General features: G+C 49.8%; 2 protein-coding genes across 5 annotated transcripts in view; both read right to left on the bottom strand.

Annotated features, from left to right (window-relative positions):
• The window catches only part of SMURF1 (SMAD specific E3 ubiquitin protein ligase 1), a 40,216-nt gene extending 26,693 nt beyond the window's left edge, over window positions 1-13,523 (bottom strand). For all 4 annotated transcript variants that reach the window (XM_048962402.1, XM_048962403.1, XM_048962404.1 and 1 more), the window contains exon 1: window positions 13,310-13,523. In XM_048962402.1, coding sequence (XP_048818359.1) covers window positions 13,310-13,364 — 55 coding nt within the window. In that variant the 5' untranslated portion in view covers window positions 13,365-13,523. The remainder of the gene's footprint in view (window positions 1-13,309) is intronic.
• Window positions 13,524-15,503: 1,980 nt separating this feature from the next.
• Window positions 15,504-22,682, bottom strand: KPNA7 (karyopherin subunit alpha 7). Its single transcript, XM_048962076.1, has 11 exons — window positions 22,660-22,682; window positions 21,798-21,908; window positions 21,275-21,409; window positions 20,665-20,750; window positions 19,736-20,004; window positions 19,354-19,436; window positions 18,077-18,340; window positions 17,493-17,726; window positions 16,975-17,157; window positions 16,325-16,474; window positions 15,504-15,707 (listed from the first exon to the last, which is right to left on the bottom strand). Exons 2-11 carry the CDS (start codon window positions 21,861-21,863, stop codon window positions 15,627-15,629), a joined length of 1,551 nt encoding a protein of 516 aa, XP_048818033.1. The 5' UTR covers window positions 21,864-21,908; window positions 22,660-22,682; the 3' UTR covers window positions 15,504-15,626.
• Window positions 22,683-25,410: the final 2,728 nt, after the last annotated feature.

The raw sequence follows: 25,410 nt of genomic DNA, 5'->3' as shown, positions 1-25,410 counted from the left end.
CTGCAGGGAGGGAGAGAGGGAGGGAGGACAGCAATAAGGAAGCTGTGGAAGTGGGGGAAAGGAAGAGGATGGGACAGAAGTCAGGCTTGTTCCATAAAAAGACTGTAATTATAGAGATATAAATAGCTGGCTGAAGCCAAATTTTCATTCATTCACCTACTTTTGCTCTATTAACCCTCACACAGAATCACTGTTTTGTTCTGTATGACACGTCTGCATGTTGCAGGAAAAACATCCCCTGCATTGTAATGCTCTTGCCTAGGAATTACAATAAAAGCTTTTCTATGCAGAAAAAAAAAACCAACCAAGGATCTGATTTAACAATCAGTCATATCCAGGAATCACAATAGGAGATGAGAACAATGTATAAGAGACTTTTTTGTGCTGCTGTTCTGCAGTCAGCCCTGTCCGCAGGAAGCACACATGCACACTCCAAACCTACCTAACCACCTATTAGTCACCCAGTGGTAATTCCCTACAAGCCTTTTGGTTGGATGAACCAAACTCCATCAGTTCTCATCCGATCTGCAGGTGAGGAGATGCTCTTCCCGGTGCTGGCAGGCAAATGACTGCACTCTGCCTGAGACAATGTGGGTCAGTGAGCACGCACCCGGCTGCTGGGGTTGCATGCTCTCCAGGGGCTGGCAGCAGCATGACGTGGAGCACAGGGCTGTCTGCAGGCACACGGCCCACGTGTTTGAACTCCATGCTCACACCAAGAGCCCTCCCTTGCAGATCGCCATGGAGTCCGGCACAGAAAGCTCTGTGTCTTACCGCCACGCTGAACGGCACCGAAAATGTTAAATTCATGTAGAAGGCTGACAGACACATCACAAAACAGCAGCCATTAGAAGGAAACGTCTTCCTTCCAAAATAATTAATCACCCGTTGTGTTTGAGTATAAACATCCAGAGCTGGCAGGCGGGCGTTTCGCTCAGCTGAGCAGCAGCAAGATGGACAATCCCATCCTGCTGCTTTCGAGCTCAGGTAACGCTCACAGCCACAGCTGGTCTGCTGCTACCCGGCCCCCTTACCTCTGTTTGCCCCACGAATGGTTGAGCTGGATTGGTTAACCAATAACTTCACGTGGCACGTGGGTTAGCGAGCCCTTCTGCCAAACGGCATTTCCAATCAGTATCAAGGTTCAGCACATCCACACTGTATCAGTATCAGCCCTCTCTTGCACAAGCAAAGCAAGCTTCTTCACTTTTGGTATTTTAAACAGAATGTGTAATTCTTGTGTGACCCATGGGAGGCACAAAACTGAATAGCACCAAACAGGATTTCATGAAAAGGAGGCTTTTATTCAGAATAAAGCCGTATCAGCCTATGTGTTACTCCCTTGTTCTAATTATATAGGACAGAATCTATTTAAATTGCCAAGCTAATGACTTCAAATTTGATCAATAGTCTCTGTTTATTCAGCCCAGCACCACTGACAGTCACCGGGGATGAACAGCAAAACAAACAGCCTGGCTGGGGCAAATCCATGGCCAAGGCGGGGTAAGAAAAAGCAATCCACAATAGCAAATATCCTTTGATTTAGCTGTGAGGTGGGGAGGGAAGGACCTTCCCTCTGAACACATCGAGACAGCCCAATCCCTTTGTGGCCATATGACATTTATCCATATCATTCTGCTAAGGACCGAGTGGTGAGCTGTGAGCTCAAGCATAACTAACATCACGGACACAGAACAAATCCAAGCCTTATCTTGTACCATCTAGCTATGTTAAATATTTCACATTTGTTTTCAGATTAAGCAATGGTAGCACATGACAACAAGAGGAAAGCAGTAAGGCTTTGGAGTGCACGCAGGAACTCCCCTCACTGTCACCATGCACACCGCTGAAGGAAATTTGCTTTGGAGTGGCTTGGAGAAAGGCCGGAACCAGCGCCTTGAGAGCAGGATGACAAATGTCCTTGACTAAATCCTCTGCCAAAAGACGCTAAGAATGTTTTAGTTACAGACTGGCTTCAGAGAGCAAAATAAAAATAGAGTTAGAATGGAAACAGATAGCATACAGCATGCACACAGCGCTCTAGCAAAGACATCTTTAAATGAAAAAGAAAAGCGTTGCAATTCAGTTTCTCAACAGCGGCTTAACAGCAACATTATGTGGAAACCCTCCAGCAATTTTTAAAGAATACCTTTTAAACTATTCAATAAAGGAAACTCCCTTGCTAATCCCAACCTGAATCTGCAGGCTGTGATTGTGATGAAAACACTTCACTGCACGACTCTGGCCAGGATGTTTACCATCTTCTCAGTTCCATACTTTCATCACTTCGCCTGCGACACGGCTCGCCATTTGCCTCGTACAGAACATCAGCATCCATTACATCAATAAATGACAAACCATTGCTGCTAAGATCAAAGGCCTTACATAAGTAAGATGGAGCACGGATGAAAAGATGCCATGCTTCTTCCTCTCCAGCCTTCGTGTACGCCTTTTGTACTCCGACACGATCCTCCTCCAGTGACAACACTCGGTTGCTGGATCACATACCAATAAAAACATGAAGTTCTCCTGGACAAAAGGTTCTCAAACCACTACAAAAACACAACTGAAGTCTAAAATGTAATGCTTAGAAAAGCAACACGTAGAGACAGTCGGTTCTGACAAACCCTACCAAGTTTGCTCTCCATTTTAAATTGATTAAATAGATTCAATACATTACATTTCGCATGGATGGTTAGCAGTGCTAACACTCTAGATAAAATGAAATGCTCTGTGAGGAACACTCTCACTAGGGCTGGCTCTCACTAGATGCATTACTTGCTCTCACAGTAATTTAGTATAACAGGGCCTAGCAATTTCACTGAACAGCATTACAAAAGCCATCTCTTCACAGCTCATAACACAGAAGCTCCTAGAAATACCTATTTCTCCGCTATGGACTCAGTGCAGGGAATGCAGCAGGAGATAGGCTGACACTTTGTTTACAGCAGCTGTAGAACATCATTTTATTTCTTTTATCAAGAAGGTGATTCCTATTTATCAAGGAGTCAAGATATTAAATGCAAACCTTTATTTCCACTCATATCACTAACACAACTCGCACACCAGGAATCTGATGCTGTCCAGGCGCTGAATGACAAACTGCTAGGGAGAAACAAAGGAGAGCAAGATTTAATAAACAATTTTCATAAGAAAAACCTATAAACAACATTTCTCTTCCTCGCTAAAATAAGCTATGTGGCATTAATTTGAAGTGATAGCGCTGTACTTTTAATTAAAAAATGCCAGTAGGAGGTTGATGCATTGTCTGATGCTGCAAGCAACACGCTCACAGGACGCAGATGGATCTCTGTGCAAGGAATTAACACACAATTTCATCTGGATTAAAAGCAAAACAAAACCCCCAAGTCAAAACAAAAGTAGGCAAGGGGTTAGCACAAATGATTGATACAGTCATCCACATGTTTCTGCCAGGGAATATTATGCTCTAAGAAACAAACAGAACCAAAAGAGACAATGCTGGGAGAACAACTCTGCTTGTTCAATTACGAGACAAATGAATGAAGATAAACTTACTGGAGAAAAGTGGTGGATTGGATACACACACGTCCCTCCTGTCCCACCCCAAAGCTGCTCTCCCACTCCTGCTGACTCCCTCCAGATCTTCAAATAAAGTACCAAAACTCATTTAGAGGACACTGGCAGGTGCGATGCCCTCTGCAGCCTCGTTATACCTCTTCCAGGATGGAAAGAAGCTTAAGCTTGTCCCTTCATTTCATTCATCAGCCTGATGGAGGAGGCAGCAGTGCCCTGGCTCTGAGATGCACGGGCAGCTCGGCGTGCCAGGTTTCACTGCTGAATTAAGGAACCACCAACCGCTTAGGAAACAGAGCAGTATCAGCCTTCTCATCCAGAAGAAATCCCCACAGAAATTTTTCCTGCGTCCTTTTCATCTATTTTCATCTATGCTACGATTCTTTGCTGCTATCATTAAATAAAAGAAAAAAAAGAAGAGCTTTACAGCTCCACAGAGGCATCTGGAAGCACGGCTGTCTGAACAACCGGCAGCTGCTCTGCAGCACAGAAGCAGCCCAGGAACAAACAGGGCGTTTTGGTTTTCCTTGCTATAGCGGCTATGTGAGAGAAGCCACTTTATCCCAAGGCTTCTAACATATTTACCCACCAGCTCTACGATGACTATTTCAGTCACGTTTACGCTGCCAGCATCATCTCGAGCATCGCAGATTACTCTGATTCCTTCTGCTGTTTCAAAGTCTGTTTTCCCTCTGCACATGTGTACGATTTACATCCCGAGGCGACGATCAGAAAAAAAAGGGAAAGCCGCTACTATTTCTCAGCTCAGCTTTATTTCCTTTTCTCCCCCCTTCCATCAAAAATAGCTCTCATCTATGCCCTAGTTCAGTTTGGAAGTAGCACACGCAGACTTGATAAGCATCCCGCGAAGGAAATGCCTCGAATTGCAGACTACTTACGGCACATTTTCCCAAGCAACTTTTTATAAACCCCATTTGATGGGCGCTGCGCTAATTCCTATGGAAGTTTATCAAAACAGTATTTGCAGACAAGTCAAATTACCTCTGTGATTGAACGGCAGCAAAAAGATCACTTGTGCCCGAGCTGAAGCCACGCTGTTGGATTGCACAGAAGAATTATTTATTCTGTTAGCAAACAGACTTGTCTAATTCCGAGAAGGTAGTTAATTTTAGACTGAAGAACGTGACACATGCAGAACACCCATGTACACGTTCCTTTTGTCTGTCTGAGCCTTGTCCTGGCCCAGGGAAAAGCACTGCTAAGGCAGCTGGTGGCAGCAGCACTGCTGTGATGCTCTGTGCTCGCTGTGCAGCAGTCAGGGCCGGCTGCCTACCTGCACTGTGCTAATGACCTGTAACAGCTGCTTCTCATTGATATGCATTGGGAAAAAAGTCTGTTAGCGTTCTGTCCCCTAAAAACATTGGAAAGATGAACGTTACGGTCTGTGATGAATTGCGAGCACCCTGTTAAAACCAAATTTACCTTGGTTGCATCACACGAGCACCAAGCTGAGCAAAGCCATGACGCTTTGCAGTCGCACCTTTTGTGCCTCAGACCCCTCTGCTCCCTGCCAGCTCCATGGATCCTCCTGCAGCTGAACCACAGCGTGCTTCAGTGCTCATCTGTACGATGGTGGGAACACAAATGGACAATTTTCCTCTCTGCTCAAAATATTTCAGGAATTGGTTAAACACATCACAGCCCCTACAGCATTAGAACTGGCCATATAAAAAAGAGAAGAGATGAAAAATCGGTTTTCTGAAAGTCAGATTTTCAAAATCCCCAGCACTGCAGGCTTTTTGGTTTGGTTTGGCCACCAAACCGTTTCTGTTCCCTCTGACCTGCTGCTAACAGGGTATTTACACACATACGAGATGCAAGGTGCTCATCACACCTTGACACGTTCCTCTCTGCAGTTACTTTTAAGAAAGCTGTAAAAGAAACTGCCTGTAATTTCTACTGTTATAATAATATGGAGGTAAATATCATCTCAAGATATCGGCCAAGTTCTTCTTTCAAAGGCTGACAGCACACCTCCAGCTTACACTGAGCTGCTCAACTCTGAGATTCCCAATTCTGATGGCTTCTCTGCCACTCATGCTAGAAGTTCCAAGAAGCCTCGTTCCACAACGCCGTATCCATTCACCAGGCTCACACTTGCTCAGTACAATATCTATGCCTTTTGCTCCTCAGTTTAAATCCAAGTTCCCACACTTTTACAAAAATACATGGGAAAACCCCAAACACATCAGCTGCAAGAATAAAGAACAAAGCGTCCACTGGAAGTATATCAACCACTGCAAAATCAGATTGAAACTCCACTCTTCTTAATACTGCACTTAGTATAAGCAAAAAAACAAACAAGCAACAGCACTACCCATACAGTCAGTGACTTTTCTGACTGTTCATGCTCTGCACTAAATGGAGCACACACATTTAAAGGATGCATCCACTGAGCACACAGATCGAGGCACTGAGGTCCATCCCATGCTGGAGTTGCGACACTGCCTGCAGTTGGGGCTGGAGGAAATGCGATCAGAGTGATGCTAGCAGTTGTCTTCAAGTCAAAATAAAGGGAAAGACAACTGTCTTAAAGGACTTCTGGCTTTTGAAGAGAAAAATCACAATGGAGAGCTTTTGATGGAGTGTCTTGGAAATGAAGGAGGTTAATTAGAAGAACTGGTTTTCTTTAACACACCCAAATTTAATTTTGCAAAATAAACAAGAAAGGGAAACTTTGAATTGATAAGAAGAGATGTATTTTATTGTAGTCCAATGATTAGAGGAAATAAGCAGATTTTTATGGAAGGCTGAAACGCAAACATATAGAAAGGACAAAGAAAATGCTATTCCTTCTAATTCACTCATTAAGAAATGCTATTTTCTTCCAAATACTAAAATGTACTGAGGCAGACTTCATCAACTTGAAGGAAAAGAACTGCAACTTCTTCAAAAATATCACTATCCACTAGGAGTTAATGCAGAAGTGAAGATGACTGCAAGATCAGAAACGTCAGGGCATCTCTGCAATAGAGCCACCTCATCAGCTTCATGTGGGGCTTCCTCTTGACCTCCTGGGAAAGAAGCATCTACTGTTTGAAAGGAAATAACAATCATGGCTAAACCTGAACCTGAACGCTCCTTCCTGAAGCATCCCTGTGGTCACCAACACCAGTAGGGAATCACGTGGTTTAACGCCGCCCAACACGTAGCTGCGTATTCTGAAGTGACAATAAGGAAACAAAGCACGAAACAGAAAGCTGTAAGGCACACCTGATTCCCCAGGGCTTCCCAGCATTTCTTACAGCTTTAATGGCACAGTTTGAGATTAGGAGCCTCCCGGAGCGAGGTGCACAGAGGCAAGGTGCAGCTGCAGGAGGTGCGCACAGCCGGCGGGGCGAGCGGCGCGGTCACCACAACGCAGCTCCCCAACAATCCAACATTGTTTCACCCCCAGAGAGATGAACAAACTCCCCATTTAAATACTCGCCATTGCGTTCTATTAGTATGCATAACAGTGTCCATATCCTGCAAAAAAAAAAAGGGGAAAAAAAAAAATAATAAAGGATTTTTCATGGGGGAGGGGAGAGTGAGCAAATGGTGCTCTGCCGGCTCTGCCTCTCTGCGCCATGAACTGGGTAGCCTTGGGGATTTCTGCCTGCTGTGCTTAGTGTCCTTGACAACAAGCCAGTTTGAATTTTGGCCTTTCACTTGACAAAAATGACTTAGTGAAGAGGAAGGCATCAAGCTATTACAGCCCCGTGGAGAGATTCTTTCTCAAACAGCATGCGAGCTTATTCTGCCAATTCAACTAGAGCATCGTCACATTTATCACCCAGCTCCAGGATCCCCTGATATTCCCAGTGTAGTTGCCAGTTCATGAGACTGATCGAAAGAAAAACTTCCAACACTTTCCCACCATCCTCTCCTTGCACTTTACAGCTTCCACAAGGATGACGGATGGCAATGGGAGAGGAACATGCCTGGGATCCCCTTCAAAAACGGCACCATTCCTTTCCAAGGGACGTGCAACAATGTTTATAAGCAGCGTAACATCTTAACCTGTCACCCACTGGCTCACCTTTTGCCAACCAACAGGCAGGTTCCTCCTGCCATCACAAATACTTAGATAAATCATTTACAAATGGATATATACCAATAAATACCTCCAGCAAAGCCTGCTGCAGGGCTCACTGCTCTCTTTCTTCTGTTTTTCTTTTCCAAACTCACCCCCTCCCAACAGAAGACAAACACGCTCATACCCCAGCTTCTCAAAGCCCAGCCTCTCCGTTTAAACTCTTGATAAAGACTCAATTTCAGCAGCTGAAGTTGCACAGATGTGCTCATAATTCATCTCCGGGTTTTCCTCCACCAGTTCCCTGCAGTGAGTGACAAATTCCTGGCAAAGGGGGGTCAGCAGACAAGCAAGGAGATAACATCTTAAGTTACTGCAGCAGTGCCTGCAGGAACTCATCTGTAAGCACCTGAAACATCATTATCTGAAAGCAGCACAACTTCCCCGTGACCAGCAGTAACACGAGTGCTTGCATTAACCAGCTGCATGGCCAACTGCAGGCTTTCTAATGTGCATGCTAAGGAAGGGGAGATGGAATTGAGGTAAAACTGCTGGCAGTCAATCAGCTGTAGTGCTGCTCTCATCACTGATGCCCTGCTGTTGGCCGGAGCAGTGAGGGCTGCGCTTGAGTCCTCAGCACGTACCATGATGGTGAAACAGGTCACAGCAGGAGAAAGGACACAGTGGGTCTGCAAACATCCTGAGACTTCACATCTCACTGACTCATTCCCAAACCAACTCCTGGTTGCCCACCCAAACCAACTCACGGTGCAGGAAAGAACAAAGCGTTTTCATATCGTGGCAATACAGCTTTGTTTCACTTTGAGAGCATAAATCAGCATCAGTGTTTGGCTCCCAAATGCAAATTATCAAGGCAGTAATACAGATAAAAGCTTTCCGTGATATTGCAGAATCTGGTCCTTTTCACAGTCCCATTTGTATCGGTTTGGGAGATGGAAAAAACCATCAAAAGGTCTCCCTGCTCACCCACAGAAAACACTGGCACAGAGAGCAGCCTCTTTTTTTAAAACCTTCTTTAATATTCCCTGCACTCAAACCTTAAACGGGTTCCTCTGAAGCATACACACCTCAGCTTCACAAACATTCTGATCTAACCTTATCTTTTCACACCAATCTCCCCTATCACGCTATTTCAACCAAACGAACAGGGCAGCCGAGCGAGTATTTAAGTCTGGGACCATAAATAGCAGCAAGTAATCTAACCAGACTAATCCAACTTTAAACATGTCAACTGGACTTGCTTAAAGTCGGGCGGCGATCCAGACAAACCTCCAGCACACACAGCGCCAGGGCCGGCAGCAGGAACCGGGGGCAGCGCAGCCCCTCCTCTACCTGCAGGGCACCGGCGGCTGCCCTGGGCTCGGGAGCAGCAGCCAGCAGCCCGGCGCGATGCTCAGCTCCTCGCTGCGAGATGGCAGGCTCCGTTTGACAGCACGGCGTAATGCTACAGAACGTTACAACGCGACAAAGCCTTTTAGGGAAGAGGGTGAGAACGCCGTAAGGAATTAAATAAGAAATCATTAAGCAGCTCCACGACAACATTCCAAATTACGTTCCTTCATAGCAAGGCGCCCGGTTTGAGAAAGGGAAGTTTCGAGTTGGGAATAAAGTAGTTATTGTTTCTACTTTCGCTGCCTGAGGGAACGTTTTGGAGACAATTTGCCTCCATCGGGACAATGGTGCTGGCACGGCCTGGGCGCACTGGGAGGGACAAAGGCAGCGGCTCGCAGCCCACCCGTCTGCTGTGTTCCCACCCCAGCGGCTGCAGGACGCCAGCTGCCCGTTGCAGAGGCTGCTCTCCCCACGAAAGCGAGATTTTTTTACATTTTTATATGAAGTTTCCCTTGCTCCATGCCATTCCCATCAACGAGCCCCCGAGCAGCCACAAATGTGAGGGCAGACTAAAATGGCCGGCCGGCCAGCCTAGCCGCCTCTCGCACCATCAGACTGCAGCCAGGACTCAGTTTCTAACGTAAAAACATCAAACGACAAACAGCCCACCAGGTATTCGCTACTTTTTGGTATAGAGATCCCTGCACAGACAGGCATTGTTTCTGAGCGCAGGACGTAAAACTGTCTGGGTGGCCGATATTAGCGCTGCTATTGATCAGTCGGTTAACTCTGCTGACTCGATCAATACTACATTAGTCATGAAAGGGAAGCGTTTGTGACACTTCCTAACGTATGCCTTCATAACAAGCTGAAGCGTATTGCTTTTAAAGAAAGTAGCATTTTACTTGGTACTTGAAGCCATTGTATCCTTTCATGCTTTCCTTAAATTACCAGTGAATGGCTGCAAAACGAGCCCAAGCCGGCCATTTACAAGCACTTTGCAGATGGGACTTCCCTAAGCTGCTCTGAGGACAGGGAAATGAAACCACCTCTGTGCCCTTTGCCTCTGCTAAGCACAACGCTTCCTACAGCCATCAAACACTGCCTGTGAATGCGCTCACCTCACACAAACCGGCCACCTCCTCATCACCTTCCTCATTCCTCCTCGGCATTTCTGACACCGAGCTCTCCTTCCTCTCGCCCTCGGTTTAAGACCTCCACACATACAATAACAAACTGCCAAGGAGGAATGCCCTTTTAAACTGAGGGATGACTGCGCTCTCCTGCGATGCCAACTGCGGCTCCCCTGCTAAATGAACTGCTTTTGTCACCTACTCATTTCCCTGGGCTGAACTTCCACACGAGGTCCTCTCCCCTTCCTGCTCCCACTCCGAAGCAATCTGTAACATTTGAACGAATGCTTTTTCCTTCCCCATCTTTTCTCAGCTCCTCTCCGGCACCAGAAGCCAGACTGCTGTGAGCACCTCTGCTGCGAGGCTGATGAAAAAGCCGTACTGGTGAAGTCAGAACACAACGGCGAGGTTTTCTGCTAGGAAAACTGCACTCTTAGGCCACTTCTCCACAACCTTCCCAATTCCACACACAAGTTACCTGGAACAAGAGTATCTCTGAGATCCAGCACAATGAGACTGCAGTTTTCACGTGTACTTCTGGGTGATAGAACAGTATGAGGAAGAAGCCTGTAAGCTTTGGAGTTGATAAACCCTTTGGAACTTCCCCCAGGGAGCAGCGGGTGCAGCAGCAAACAAAGGTTTCAGAGGAGGACAGCAGCTAAAAAAAGGGCCATGCTCCACAAAGGCCCCTTTGACTTTGGACCATTCCTCCCTGACCCAGAAGATCCCGAGCAGACTCCCAAGCACTCACAATGCCATTTCATTATTCCCATCCCTGTTTTGAGACATCTGACACGGCTGCGCTGCCCTGCTGACAGCGCCAACGCAAAGAGACCACAGAGTGACAAGTTCTACCTTACTTTGCCCAGGACTGCAGAGAGACAAGGCCACAAACACCCTTGGCTGCTGCATCACCAGCAGTGGGGAAAGCTCCAAAAGGAGCTCAGCTCATACTTATGGAGGTACAAGGAGAGATGAGCGCGTTTGAGGCCGCAGCCATTTTAATCCATCATCCAAGTTACGTGCAGTTGCAGGTGTCGGTTTGTTTTTTCATCCCTGAGCAGAACGTGTTACTTCATTGCAATTTGCATTGGGACAGGACTGACACCACTCTGCAGGAGCTGGATGACAGTTTCTAATACGTTCACGTAAGTAAAATACTTTCAGTGCATTTCTCATACAAACACCGTGCCAATAAACAAGGAAAAAGGAAAAAAGATGCCTTTACAAAAAAGCAGAAAGATTCAACCACCATTTGCTTCCTAGCAGTCATCTTCAGACTAAGTGGCATTTTACAGAATGGCCCGGGTTGCAAAGGCCCACAATGCTCATCCAGTTCAACCCCCTGCTGTGTGCAGGGTCACCAACCAGCAGCCCAGGCTGCCCAGAGCCACATGCAGCCTGGCCTTGAATGCCTGCAGGGATGGGGCATCCACAGCCTCCTTGGGGGTGCAAAACAGAAATGGTCTCTAATCACAGGAAACACAATGCAGGTAGTAAATCGTAACAGAAGACGTTCTCTGGGCAGCAGAACAGAGGAGGAAACAGCAGCCACGCTAGCTGCAGTGCTTTGGAGCAGGTAAGGCAGGCCAGCAATCCCCAGCCACGCTGAGGATACAGCATTTCCTAACAACTCCAAAGGGAAACCTCTCCCAGAGCAATTTATTTTTGATTAAATGCAGCAATTTTTGTCATACCACCCAGGTTGCGTGCTTGTAAAAACCAAAAATGTGTTTGAGCAAGCAGAGTTCTCCAATACAATTAATTAATTAAAAAAAAAAAAAAAGATGAGTGAGAAAATCCACCAAGTTGCTCAATAAACTGAAACTTCAGCCTCTTGCACAAAATGCTCTCAGCTAGGAGGGAATAGTGCGTGCTAAAAGGCAAAAAGCACTTTGATGCTGCATTCACTCCTTAAAACTAAAACCAACAGCTTCTATCTGTTATTGAAATGACCCCCGCCCGCTCTGGAGGGCTACAACCACGGCAGGGCTACAACCACGGCAGGGCTACAGCCACGGCAGGGCTACAGCCACGGCACGAGTTACTCAACTCCCAGCGTTTTATTGACTGGCTAGCATAAAAACAAGGCACATCAGTGACTGATCTGACATTTAGCACACGGCACCACAAAACTAATTTCAGATCAAACATCATCTATATGCCCTACAAATATTTCCAGCCTTCTCGTGTCCGAAAGGATTTCCAGACTGACATTTTCCTCGCCAACTGCAGCCTTGCAACGCACGAGCAGCACGGGATCAAGAAAGGATTAAAAGCAAACCGGGTTTTTTTGAAGAGTGGCTTCTGACTGATCGCAGCACACGCCAGGAGCAAGCTAACCTGGAACTGAAGATTACCTCGTGCCATTTGTCTCATTGTTTGGCAATATCTCACCCTCCCACAGCCGCAGCTCCGTAGAGATCAATGCCAGCGCCTGGGTCTGAATGAACCACAGCACCGAGATTTCCAAGCATCCACCTGTTGCCTTTGAAAGGTCGGACGGGGCCTTATTTATTAACAATTCACCCCACAGCTTCGAGAAGCAGAACTTGCACTTCTTCCCATTGGAAGTGCAGCTCAGCATCAGCCAGAGCAGCCTTCAGAAGATCTAATGCAGACCTCGGAGGTTGCAACATAAATTGGTTTGTCCATGCGTGCACGCAGACCTCGTGAGGAGACACGGAGCTCATCTGGCTCAGGGCAAAGACTGCAGAAGTTGGGTTTGGGGGAGGAAGCAAGCGAGGAGGAGAGCAAAAAGGGAAACAAAGCAAAAACACGAAACAAAACAACCAACCCACAGCGAAAGCACTCGGAGCAACGAGACGCACAGAGCACAACGGGGCTCTCAACAAAGCTGATGGAGTCCATCAGGCAAACGAGACGAGCTCAGGAGCTCAGGGCTCGTTCACAGTCTGCCGGCAGCGAAGGGGGAACCCGAGGGAACGGCGGGGTGGGCAGCGAGGAGAAATAAACAATAACAATAAATAAGGGAAATAAACGGAAATAACTCGGAAACGCAGCAGCACGCCGGGCTGGGAGCGGGGGCACGGAGAGCAGCAGCGGTAACGGCTGGGCCCGCCGCCACGGCCCGGCCTCACCGCGCTGCCGCCACGGCCCGGCACACGGCGGCACACGGCCCGGCACGGCGGCACGCAGCGGCCCGCGGCCCCTCCCCCCTCCGGCCCCTCCGCCCCGAGGAGCGCCCGTGAGCGGCGGGCCCCGCTATTACCTGTGAGGCGGATCTTGATGCTGGAGCCGTTCCGACGCGTCCCGGGATTCGACATCGCGCCCCGCGGCGAGATCAACCCGCGGCCCCGCGCAACCCCATGCGGGCCCGCTCAACCTCCGGCCGCTCTCTCCGCGTTCCGCCCGCGGTCGGACCCGCCGCCGCCCGCCCGCTTCAGCCGCCGCCGCCAGCCCGACCCGGCCCGGACAGCGCCTCCGCTCCGCCTCGGCCCCGCCCCGCGTCTCGGGGCGTGACGTCAGCGCGCGGGCGGAGAGGCGGCGCGGCGCCGCCATCTTGAGGAGGTCGGCTCTGAGGGAGGAGTGCGGCGCCCCCTGGCGTGCGGGAGGACCGCGACCCCGCAGACCACGCAGCGCGTTAACCTCGCGCTGAAAACATCGCCGTTTTAACCTTCACCTCACTGAAATCCGGGACTCCTCCCGTGGATTACTTTGGATAAAATATACGAATGTGGCTTCTCTGTACACTTTTCCCACCTACCGATCTGAAAATATGCCAAATTAATGCACAGCTGCTTTAAGTGACATTCACTGACATGGATGTCTCCAGAATTATCTCATTTCCTGTATTCTTGCCTGCGAAAGTTTGTTTGCTGAGGAAGCAAAGTAAAGAATAGCCTTTGTTGGGTACAGGGGGGATTTAGGAGGACATGGATGTGGTGCAGTGGACGCAGATGCACAGCAGCATGGAAGTCAATGGAGGGAAATGGGGTACAATAAGATGTGAACCAGCCCACCGCTTTATTTATAAGCCACAAAAGCGTAAGCCCAAAAGCATCCCATAAGCCACCCTTCCTGGTTTGCTACCAGAAATGAAACCACCAAAGGCCAAACCCCATTAAATCTGCACCCCACCAAACATAGAGCAGCCTCTGAACTCAGCACGAGGCAAAGCCATGAGCCAACCCTGTCCATGGCAGGACTCTGCAGGGCACACGGAGCCAGACAGGGCAGCAAATGCTGCCAGGTAGCCAGCGCTCACCCTTTAGCCCTGAAAGCAGAGGGCCACACCGCTCCCCTCCACCAAAACCCCCCTTTGACTTCTCCTGTAAGGCCAGACCTGCAGAACACAGCTGCACAGTGCTGGAGAAGTTCCTGGGTGCTCCTCTGGCAGTGCGAAACAAAGAGTAAAGCTTTAGAAGAGAACCTGCTTTCCCTCTACAAACTCCTTCTCCCTAATCAGATCCTAATGCAGTACACACAAGCCTACATGAGCTCCAGCAGCATCTTTCCCACATCTCCAGTACAGCAGTTATCACTGAGCTCCAAACAGCAATACTTTTTTTTTTTTTTTAGTTCATCTCAATGCTCTGGATTTGGAAAATGGAGCATCATGAACCCAGCATCACATCCATGGACACATCTCTTTCAATCTTGTGTTGCAAAGGTGAAAGCATGCAACTTATCTACAGCAGCCACACAGGTGAGCAGGAGAGGAGCCCCAAAGCTCTGACCTTCCCCTTTTTAGCTTGCTATAAGTAGCAGAGCATCAGCACACAGCAGCCCTGCGTCCAAGCACAGGAAGAGCAGGGCAGCAGCAAGAGGCCAGCTCCGGTCCACAGCTCCATTTACACTGAGGAAGCATGTACCTCAGGCTCCTTTTACCCACCGAAATCCAATCAGTTCCAGATGCTGCATCAGCAGCACACTGCAAGGTGGTGCTGGCAGCAGAGCCCTTTGTGCAAACCCACAGGGCAAAGGAAGGATCCACACAAGCACTCACCTCCAGAGCACATCAAGGTTTTGTGCTATTCTGATTTTCACTTCATAATGTCAGATCCAGGAAATAAATCCTGGCATCGCTCCACAGTTCAGCAACTCCAGCACTTCAATCAGCTACACCCTGCAAGCTTAGGGCTGTTACCTTGTACAGAGCACAGGCTCTGCTTCCTTCTTTCTAGGCAGCCTGGAGGAGAAATGCCCTGTATCCTGCAGGGAGGCCCAGGAGCCACAGCACAAACATAAAGGCCAAGCAGGGTTTGGTGGTACACTCTGCTTATTAGCATTTTTTTGGCTCAAACAGTTAATAAGTTACACACCTTGTGCTCCTGCAGGCAGGCAATGTCTCACATGAAAAACAAAACACATCCAAGAACTCCAATACATATTCTGCCATATGTTTAAGGCCCAGAGAGCTATGATCTCAGAGTATGAGGGACAAGAAGAATAGAGGCAATAAGTACAAATTCACAAGTGCAATTTATTGTTAAGTTTCAAATGTAAAAGGACTGTACACCTCTGCTCCTCTTGGTCAGGACACCCAGCCTCCACCCACCAAGTCAGAGCTGTGCAATGCTTCGTCTTCAGAAGTTGAAGTCTTGCTTCTCCACTGAGAAGTTATACAGCCCCTCCTCATCGGTCCCAGGCTGCAGATCAGAAGTCTCCTAAGAGGAAGTTAGCAGCCATCAGTTAATGAGTCTGCATCTTTACTTGTTTAAAACACTGCAGGCGAAGCTCAGACCTCAGCTCTGAGGTCTCCCACACCACTGTAAGCTTCTACTCTGGTGTTCCCCAATCTGTGATAACAAGGCTGGATCCAAATATGGACCTGTGACAGTTATGGAATTCCCTTGTGACTCCTAGCTGAGGTCCTGTACTTTTTCCACAAGCTTAACATGAGAAGAGTCAAGTAATCCAGAAGGAACCTGAGCACAGTTATCAGTGAGTAGGAGGCTGCCCTTCCTAGCAACAAGCCAGGCAGGAAAGAGGAAGCCTCCCCACATTTGGAATGCATATCAGCAACTGCAGTGATGCTAGCTGATGCCATTGGAAATTTGAGCAGCAAGATGCTATCAAAACATCTCTATTGCACAACAGTCAGCTGACAGATTGGGGTTCTCCTCCAAAGCTACAGAACTTTGGAAGGTAAAGGGAGTAAGCTATAAGAACTACCCCATTCAAGCAGAGACCTAAGGCCTTATCTCAGCATCTTTAGAGGATGTGCTTCACTTCAGCACACAGCAGCTCATTTTCAAATACGCAGCAACAAGAGCTCACATACCTCACCAGAGAAGTACTTCTCTATGATATTCAGAGCAGCTCGGTAGACCATGTTGTTCTCGTGGGTTTGCAAGGCTTCAATTTTCTCCAGACCATCAAGTTCTTCCACCAACAGGCACAGCCTCTCTGTTTCTCCCAGCTTCTCAGCTGCCTGCAAACAAAGGAGGCAAGTATAATCCACGTCAGAAATAGGGCCAAGGTGGTCTGTGCTGCAGGGCCCTGAACCTAAGGATCAAGTGACTGCAGTAGAAACGCAAGGGTCTGCATTGCGTTCAGGAGAGATGTCGGAATATGGCTGCAGTATATTTTGAACTGCTCCTCTGGGGTCACTGTGCTGTGGTTTTGCTGCCAACTGAAACAGCTCCTGGACCCTTGGAAGATTCCAGGACCATCTGACTTCTCCAAGACCTTCATTTCTATATGGCTTAGTGATTAGCATACTGCATCCTCTCCTTTCCAGAAGGAGAAACACTCAGGAACTTCATCATGCTAAGCCTTTTGGGCAACCCAGAAGGACCCAAGAACAAGGCAGGCATGAAGTCTCACTCCTGCAAGACTAACTGCTGGGGAGGATCTGTTCCAGCTGCACCATGCAAGCATCTCTCACACCTCACTGCTCCTTTGGTGAGGGGATACAACAAAAGATCTTACCAGGAAGAGATTCGAAATGGAATCCAGGATGACCAGGATAGTTTTGCTGTCTTTGGACAAAAGCAGGTTGAGCAGAGGCTTGAGGACCCCAGACTGGACGAGCTCCACCACCTGCTCCACAGTGCCGCCAGTTGTCAGGTTGGCCACTGCCCACACCGCCTCCTTCTGGGCCTTGAAATCCCCCTGGAAAAGCAGCACAGAAAACACATTCCCAGACTTCAGCATCCCTCAGAGCAGACTGAGATGCCAGGTGGGAACAGCCAGTCTCTGCACGCAATTTGGACCGGCCTGCTTTCCTCACACTGGATGGACACAAGGCAGGGCAGTCAAGACCAGCTCCAAGCTGATTTTTTTCCCCACACAGATGTACTAAGTACAGTGCTCACACTGTTCCTCTGAACCAGCAGCTTCACAGAACACTGATCAGGTGGCTCTTGGGCACAGCACCTCATAACAAAGCAGCACAGACGGAAGCTGAGCACTGCCCCATGTGCACAGAGCTGTCCCCATCCCCTTACCTTATCGAGCAGCTCCACCAGAGGTGGCAACAGTCCACAGGTGATCAGCTGCTGGATCTGCTGGCACGGCCCGGCTGCAATGTTGCTGAGTGCCCATGCTGCCTCCTTCTGTATAGCTGGCTTCGTGTGTCGCAGCAGAAGGGGCAGGACAGCCAGGACACCAGCATCAATAGCTGCCTGGGTCTGCTCATCAGTCCCTGTAACCACATTCCCAATGGCACGCAGAGCTGGAGTCTAGACAGAGATTAGAGCAGATGGAGATGAGAAATCTTATCTGAAGGGATACACACCAGAAAGACCAGCAAGAGCCCTCACTAAGTGCCTGATCCTTCAAACGAAGTCCCATGGACTATTACTGCTGTGGTTACAGACCTACCTACCAGCCTCCTGTTCTGATCTAAGCAGCTTTACAGGCTCTTCCCAGCCACAGCAAGAAGGAACAGAGCACTGGCTTGACCAGCAACAAGTAGAACTGCAGAGTGAGGTGACAGCAGACCACAGACAGCAAGGAGCTGCTCCTTCCCTCTCCCCACATGCCCCTATATTAAAGGGCCAGAGGCCAGGATCAATCAGTTGTTCCCTACCATGACGATCATCTCAGGGCTGCTCATGAGCTCCACCAGCCGTGGCAGAATCCCCGTATCCACCACAATCTGGATGCGGTCATTGGAGCCATCGGTCAGGTAGGACACAGCCCAGCAGGAGTCAGAGACGATATCCTTGTCCTCATGCTGCAGCAGGCAGGTGATGACAGGCAGCAGTTGCCTCACGGCCTCCAGAGGTGGGTATGGGTTCTTATTCCTGCACAGGTTTGACAGAGTCCATGTGATGTTCCTCAGGAACCCAACCTGGAAGACAAGGGAGCTGTGAGATCCTCCTTGCAGAGCCCTCTGGTGCAACCAGCACTGCTCCACAGCAGCAGATGTTATCAGCCAGGAGGAACCTCTTTAATAAGGGCTGAGGCTTGTTTGAAGCAGGGAGATGAAAGAGCAGACCTCCCCTCCTCCTTCTCCAATATTAAGTTCCAATAACCTCAGATCCGGTGGGATGACAAGCCACTATGACTAACAAAGGCACCAAACAGCTCACTGCCAGGTCCCCAGAACAAATTACAGAGCATTCTTTGGACAAGATCAAGGGTGTGTTACTTCAATATTAGCAGCCCATCATCATAGAGGAGGGTTTGAATTTTCTCATCCCAGTCAGGAGAGCAGTAGAGCTTCATGCACAGCATCACAGCCACCAAGGTGTGCAGGGGATGGGACCATCATTTTGTGACATTTCACAGTGCTCCCCAAGAAGAGACAAAGCTGAGTCAGGAGTGGCCAGAGAATTCTTCTACAGATTTTGCAATATAAATTCAAATAAGGCCCAGAGGGCATTTTTCCTCAGCCCTACCCTGAAAGGCTGAATTTCTGCCTACAGAGAGCACACACACAGGGTGGGACACCTGGGTGCATCCATCCCACTGCTGGATCTCTCAGAGCTGCAGCCTACCTCACACCACTCTGAAAAGGTCCCTCTTCTCCTGAAAGCTGTGGGGCAGGCATTGCTGCAGAAAGGCAGGGCACAGCAGGAGAAAGCAGGAAGGACAAGTTCTGCCCTCTGCACGCATATGCAGGTCTGCTGCACGCCAATTGCAACGTACTCCTAGCTTGAGATGGTCAAAGCTGGATGGGAAAGCTTCGACCAGATCTTTGCATTGACTTGAAATGCATCTGCCTGGCATCTTGTTGAGGGTTAGGTTCATTAAAAGCAGTTCAGACAAGGGTCCCATCCAGCTGTTTTGAGAATCACATCACCATTCACCCATTACCCAAGTGATTGGGAGTGCCAAGTCAAGAGCAAGAAAGTTATTTACTGGAGTTACAGGAGACACCAGAGCCAGCAAGGGAGGAATCACATTGCAATTGATAAGAGCATCTCTGTACAGAGGACCATCACCTGCACAGATAAAAAGGGTTATTTATGATATGTATTTAAGTCACAAGACAGGCAACAACCAACAGCAGCCAGAGACCCCCCTTAAATGACACTGGTCTTTAGCAAGATGCACTCCTGCGTTTGGCTTTGGACAAAACCCTCCTGCAGGACCAACAGGGACAGAAAGCCTGCCAGGCCATGAGAATCACAGAATGGAGGCAGAGCTGCAGGGAGATGGGCCCATCAAGGACCAGCACTGTTTATCACAGCTGGGACAGTGACCACATCCTAACCCAGCTCTGCCCGGGGACCCCACTCACCTGCGATGTTGCCCAGCGCCCACACGGACTGCTCACTGATGTGCATGTGGGGGGAGGACAGGAGGGAGATGAAGGCAGGGATGGCCCCCCCCTCCACCACCGCCCTGGTGTGCTCCGAGGTGCCGGACGCGATGTTGGTCAGTGCCCAGGCTGCTTCAAACTGCAGAGCAGCATTGTCAGTACGGGACAGGAACTCAACCAGCCTAGGGATGATCCCCAGCTCGATGATTTGATTGAGAGGGGGGTCCTTCTGCCTGGACAGGATCCTCCTGCAAGAGGGCACAGCACCTTTATAGCCATTGGGCTCCACCTGCATAAGATACTATCAAGGTCCTCATCTAGCCAAGAACAGCTAGAAGAGGGAGCACTTCCAGCCAGATCTGAATTCCAGCCACAACACCTGTGCTGGCAGAGGAGGGAATCCATGGTTTAGAGTTGTGCTGCCACCAGATCTCACCATGGTGCAAGCTCAGGGTGCTGCCATGCCATCCCAGGCACGGGCAGGCTCAGCTGGAGCAAGCAGAAAGCCAGCTGTACTGCAAAGCAGGGATCCCAGGAAAGCCCCAGCTGCAATGCAGCCTCTCCTGGACCCTGGGGATAGATCCCTGCTGATGGTGATTCACATGGGGACAGCCCTGCTCAGCCACGTCCCGCTGTAGAGCAGCCCTTCCTCTGACCCAGCCTCCAACACCTGGTTCCTTCCCATCCACCTCAGGTGTCTGCAACCAGCACAGCCCAGAAGGCACCACCAACCCTTCAGTTGGCTTTGCCCAAGCCCAGCATGGCACTCTGTAGGACCCCAGTCCCCTGGCCTAGGAGGCTCCTTCCCCATTGCAGCTTATTGTGCTTTCAGTGCCCCCCAAGCAGGAACGATGCCATCTGGCCCCCAAACCCCACAGCAGTCCCATCCCTCCCATCAAGCAGCATACCTGGCTGCCTGTGTTGCCTGCAGCTGGAGCGAAGTATTGCTCCCATTCACAGCTTCCACTATTTCCTCCAGAGACAGTGGAACAATCTGTGTTGGGATGATTCAGAGTCAGATAGCAAGTCAGAACTCCAAGCCAGGACTCCCTCAGGTGTAATCTCACACTCAATCAGCTGTCTAGACCCAAGGCAATCAATGCTCCATATCTAAGGTGCTGTCTGCTCTTTATGCAATGTAGTTTCAGGATGAGACAGAGGAAGAGAATCCCACAAATGCCTTCCAGGCAGCTGAGCCTTGTAATCAAATACAGGGGAGTCCCTGGCACCATAATGGGGCCATGAGCACAGTAATTACCCTGCTCCAGTGCCTGGAGCTGCACCCAGTTCTACCTGCCATCAAGGGAAGCTGCAATACACATTTCCATGCAAAAAAGCACAGAGGAGGGCTGGGCAGCACCCAAATCCCTCCCCAGTCCCTGCATTCAGCCCTGGCTGTTAACCCAGGTCACTGGAGCTGGATGTGGTGGTGGCCCAAGTCCCAAAGCAGATGGAATGCTCTGCATCAGCCATGTGCTGCAGCACTGACCCACCCAGGAGCAAACACCCAGCACTCACCACGTTTTTCTCTTCTCCTGGTGAGGGGCTCTTCTCCAGAGACACAATGGAAATGTTCCTGCGCTTCAGGATCTGCTCATCCTTCTTGGCCTTCCGCAGCTCAATGTTCACCTCCACCCGCTGCCTGCGCAGGGCCTGGGGGCACAGGACACCACGTCAGCACTGCCCAGCTCCCCCCCAACAGCTCATCCCCATGCCAGATCCAACTCTGCAACCCCAGGATTACTACAGGCAGTAGAGCCAGCTCCTTGCCACGGCCAGGAGGGCAACAACAAAGCATCTCTGTCCACTCTCCCCAAGGATGCTGCCAGAAGTGACAGCCCAGAGCCACTCACCCAAAGCCTGTATCCCACTCCTACCACATCCCAGCAGCTCCACACCATATCTCTGAAGCTATGGAAGCACCCCTGACAGTCTGTACTAAGATCTGTGGGTAAATAGCATTCAGAAGCCCTCACATAAGCTCCAGCTGGCTCCACTGTTTCTTGAAGGAGGTGCCACAGATAGTGAGGTTTGTACTTACTGCAGTGTCCTTGCCCTTGTTCTTGAAACTCTTCATCCTCTCACCATGCTTGTGCACGACTGGCATCTTGGCAGGTCAAGGATTTCTGCCAGCTGAAAGCTTCCACGTGCTCTGGGGGCAGCACAGGGCAGAGTGAGCTTCACAGCCACACTACCTCCACCCCTGAGCATCTGGGACCCCACAACAGCCCCACACATCTGCTGCCCCCAGAGAAGGGATGTCAACTCCTCTGCCCTCAGCAGAGCTCAGACAGATCCACACACACCTCAGCCTCTAAACTAAGTAAGGGCACAAACCACCACTTAATACCAGGCTGGGAAAGTCACAGCTGCAGCTATGACCCCATGAGAAAGCAGGGCATGCCTCTCCTTGTGGAGATAAGAACACCTTCCCCCAGCTCCAGGTCCAACTGATTTAGACAGCCTAAGCCTGGCAGGGCCACCAAGGGCTCCTAGAAGCATCAGCTCAGGCCCCATCTGAAGGGAGGCAGTCACATCCCAGCCCAAATCCCACCTCACAGCCCAGAGATCCCCATAGCAGAGGCATCAGGTCATGCGCTGACAGTGTGACCAAGCTGAAACAGACCCCCTTCAAACACATCTAATATAACCCCAGGTGAGAGGCATAAGCAAGACAGGCAACATTGCTCCTAAGTTCATCATAACATAAACAACCAAAAAAAACCAACCCCATAGGCACACATAAAACATGCACCCAAATGAGACCAAGGCAGCCCTCCAAGCAGGCAGCAAAGCATGACTTCACCCAGAATACTTCCACAGTAGCCACATACCCCTAAGAGCACACATTGAAACACATACAACAGAACCCCACCACCCATAACAGGAAAAAAACCACTTACCCCCAACCCTCCCTCTCTTGCTCCCAGAACCCTCAGCTGCCTATTTATTGCCCCAGTGGAGCCACACATCCCAGCCTGGTCCCAACCATTGGCTCTCCCCACACCTCCTCATTAGCCCCAGCTGCTCCTGCCACTGCAATTTGGGTGCACCTGGAGCAGCAGTCATTCTTCGTTCTCTGAGTTGCTTTCCTACCTGGGCCACCCTGACACCTCCTCCAACTCCTCCTCTCCCCTCCATCATCACCTCTATATCTTCCATCTTCTCCATGCACTGCACTTTGCCCACTTTGGCATTATTACAGTGGACTTTCTGGGGATATTCTTACACTGTCTGGGCTGGGGCAGCATGGAGAACCCAGCTGGGTCCTACAGTTTTCCCAAGTCCCTCAGATTTGAGCTGGGGCTGAAATCATTCCATTACCAGTCCCCAGCAGCCTCACCCCAGAGCTGGTTTGCATTTGCAGCTCCCAGCCCCATGCACTGCTGCTGTACGGAGAGAGAGGACGGGGGAGAAAAATACATGGCAATCACTTGCTGTCCTTTCCTCTCCATCCTTGGCCCCATGGGTGATGGCATGCAAGGTGACACGGCTGTGCTGAGCTCACCCCATGCTGAGGACACGGGCAGATCAATATTTGCCGAGTGGGAAAGGGGACAACCGCTGGAGGAGAAAACGGTTCTCTCTGCAGCATAATAAGAGGGTATCAGAGCTAATGGAGAGGAAAGGAGATAAAACCCTAAATCGGCACGACAGTGTCCCCTGAACTCAGCTGTGTGTGCTCAGGCTGAAAATCCACGTGGTGACAGGTAGGGAAGCTGTGGTTCTGGCACAGAGCTTTGCTGCTCCTTCGCAGCCCGCAAGCCTTTGCCCAGTTGCTCCCAGTGTAACACTGCACAGCAATGGGATGGCAACCAGTGGCAGCTCTTTGAAGCCCCCCCCCAAAAAGGACTGACTTTTCGTGTGTTATTGTCATGTCTCTTTAATAAGCCTAGCCCTGAGGTTGGAAAGAAGCCAGCACTGGCATCCCTGCATCCATGTGAATCCAGTGAATCCGTGCACGCCATGCCCAGGGCCTCGTGTAGGATAGAGGCTGGAAATTCTCTGGGTGGGTTGGGATGAGCCCTTCTGGCACAGCCCACACCCATCCCTGCATGCCGGTACCATCATCCCCACTGCAGCCCTGGGGATTCATTGCAGCCCCCATCGGAGCTGCGATCAGAGCTGCGTTGTGTTCAGCACAAAGTGAGCACATAATAAGTGACAGCCCCTGTCCGTTACGGTCTGCCTGATGGGGACATGCAGCAAGAAGGTGGGAGAAGGGATTTATTGTTATCCCTGCCTTGCTGCTGAGCTATGACAGAGCTGAGCACTGCAGCTGGGTTTGGGGAGGGGAGGAGAGGGAAGGGAAGCGAAAGGAAGGGGAAGGGAAGGCAGGGGTGGGGAGGGAATGGGAGGGAAAGGGGACTGTTGCTTTCAGCCCTAGAAGCTGCAATGTCTGTGTGTGCTGAAGCAGCACAGAAGGCTCCTTTCTACAGCAAATATTGCTATAGTGAAAAAAAGACAGGCTTTCCCTCCCTGCCTATGGATGCATGTACCTCTCTTGTTACTTGGACAACTCGCTTTGCTCAGATGAAGCACGTCCTGCTCTGTGTTGGTTTTGCAGCTGGCAGGAAGCACTGTGCTGGGAAACCCCACCTGGCTGAAGGTCCCCGGGTGGCTGCACTGTTCTCTGAGAATCACTGTGCTCTCTGCAACCGCCGCCAGTAATCCTCCCACCACTATTTATTGCAGTTTCCAGAGCACCTGCAGGCCCCCTGAGCTCTGTGTGAGGGCAGATTTGTGGCAGCCACAGATCAATATCCCCTTCTGTTTAATGAATGGGGGAAAAGAAAAAAAAACAAAACAAAACAGAAATGCAGGGAATTCATTTGGAAGCAGAGCATCCACAGCACGTTGTGGTTTGGGGCTTTTGTAAGCAATTACTGCAAGCCTTGCATCTGGGAGTGAGGATTGCCAGCAGTTCTCTTAGAGACGGTCATGGGATGCATTGATTCACTCGTGGGCACTGCCCTGTGCTCTGGTGTGCAACGTGCAGCAGTGCTTAGGTTGGGCTTAGTGGTCTTCTCCAGCCTTCACAATGCTATGATCCTGTGATCCTATAACTCTAGGCTGGATCAGCCCCCACTTGCAGAAAGGCCCCAGAGGAGGAAGGTCTGGGCATGGGCAGTCAGCAGCTCCATTGTCTGCAGGCATTTATCCCTCTGTGTGTCCGGAGGACAATCTGCTGGAACACCCATAGTGGGGCAATAGGAAGCTCTGAGATTCCACCTCTCCTCCTTTCCTTTCTTACCATAGAGCCTCAGGAAATGGGGCAAAGAAGCGGCGTGCAGATATCCTGCCCACCTGGAGCAGCATGCAGAACTTGGGTACATATGTTTCTCCATTGCTCCGTCGTTCCCCACCCCCATATTCACTGTCAGATTTTCTGTCTCAATTCCTGCAGTTACAGATTCAGGGGCTGAAGGAATAATGGCTATTGGGACCCCATTAGGAAAAAAAAGTGCCGTAAGATTTTTGGCCATAAGAGGTTTAAGAACTTCCACAGCTGAATCAATCAGTGTCCCCTAGCTGACAGAGGATAATGGATTTAATAATAAATAGCTATGATTAAGTCTGATGTTATTTTTAAATAATTTCAAGAACTGTTACTCTAATCCCTCCGTGGTTGGCAGGAAGGATGCTGCTCAGCA

This window comes from Lagopus muta, chromosome 15 (genome assembly GCF_023343835.1).
Source record: "Lagopus muta isolate bLagMut1 chromosome 15, bLagMut1 primary, whole genome shotgun sequence".
Taxonomy (NCBI): domain Eukaryota; kingdom Metazoa; phylum Chordata; class Aves; order Galliformes; family Phasianidae; genus Lagopus; species Lagopus muta.
Note: the sequence above shows the minus strand (reverse complement) of the source record. Positions and strands in the feature narration are given on the sequence as shown.

Bases quoted from the DNA above. Each gene is read 5' to 3' on its own strand.
- KPNA7 (XM_048962076.1), bottom strand. From the start codon at position 21,863: ATGCCAGTCGTGCACAAGCATGGTGAGAGGATGAAGAGTTTCAAGAAC. The intron at 18,341-19,353 runs GTAAATAACTTT...CTTGTCTTCCAG, and splicing joins TGGTGTCTCCTGTAACTCCA to GTTGGGTTCCTGAGGAACAT. The intron at 16,475-16,974 runs GTAAGATCTTTT...CTTTGTTTGCAG, and splicing joins CCATTTCGAATCTCTTCCTG to GCAGCTGAGAAGCTGGGAGA.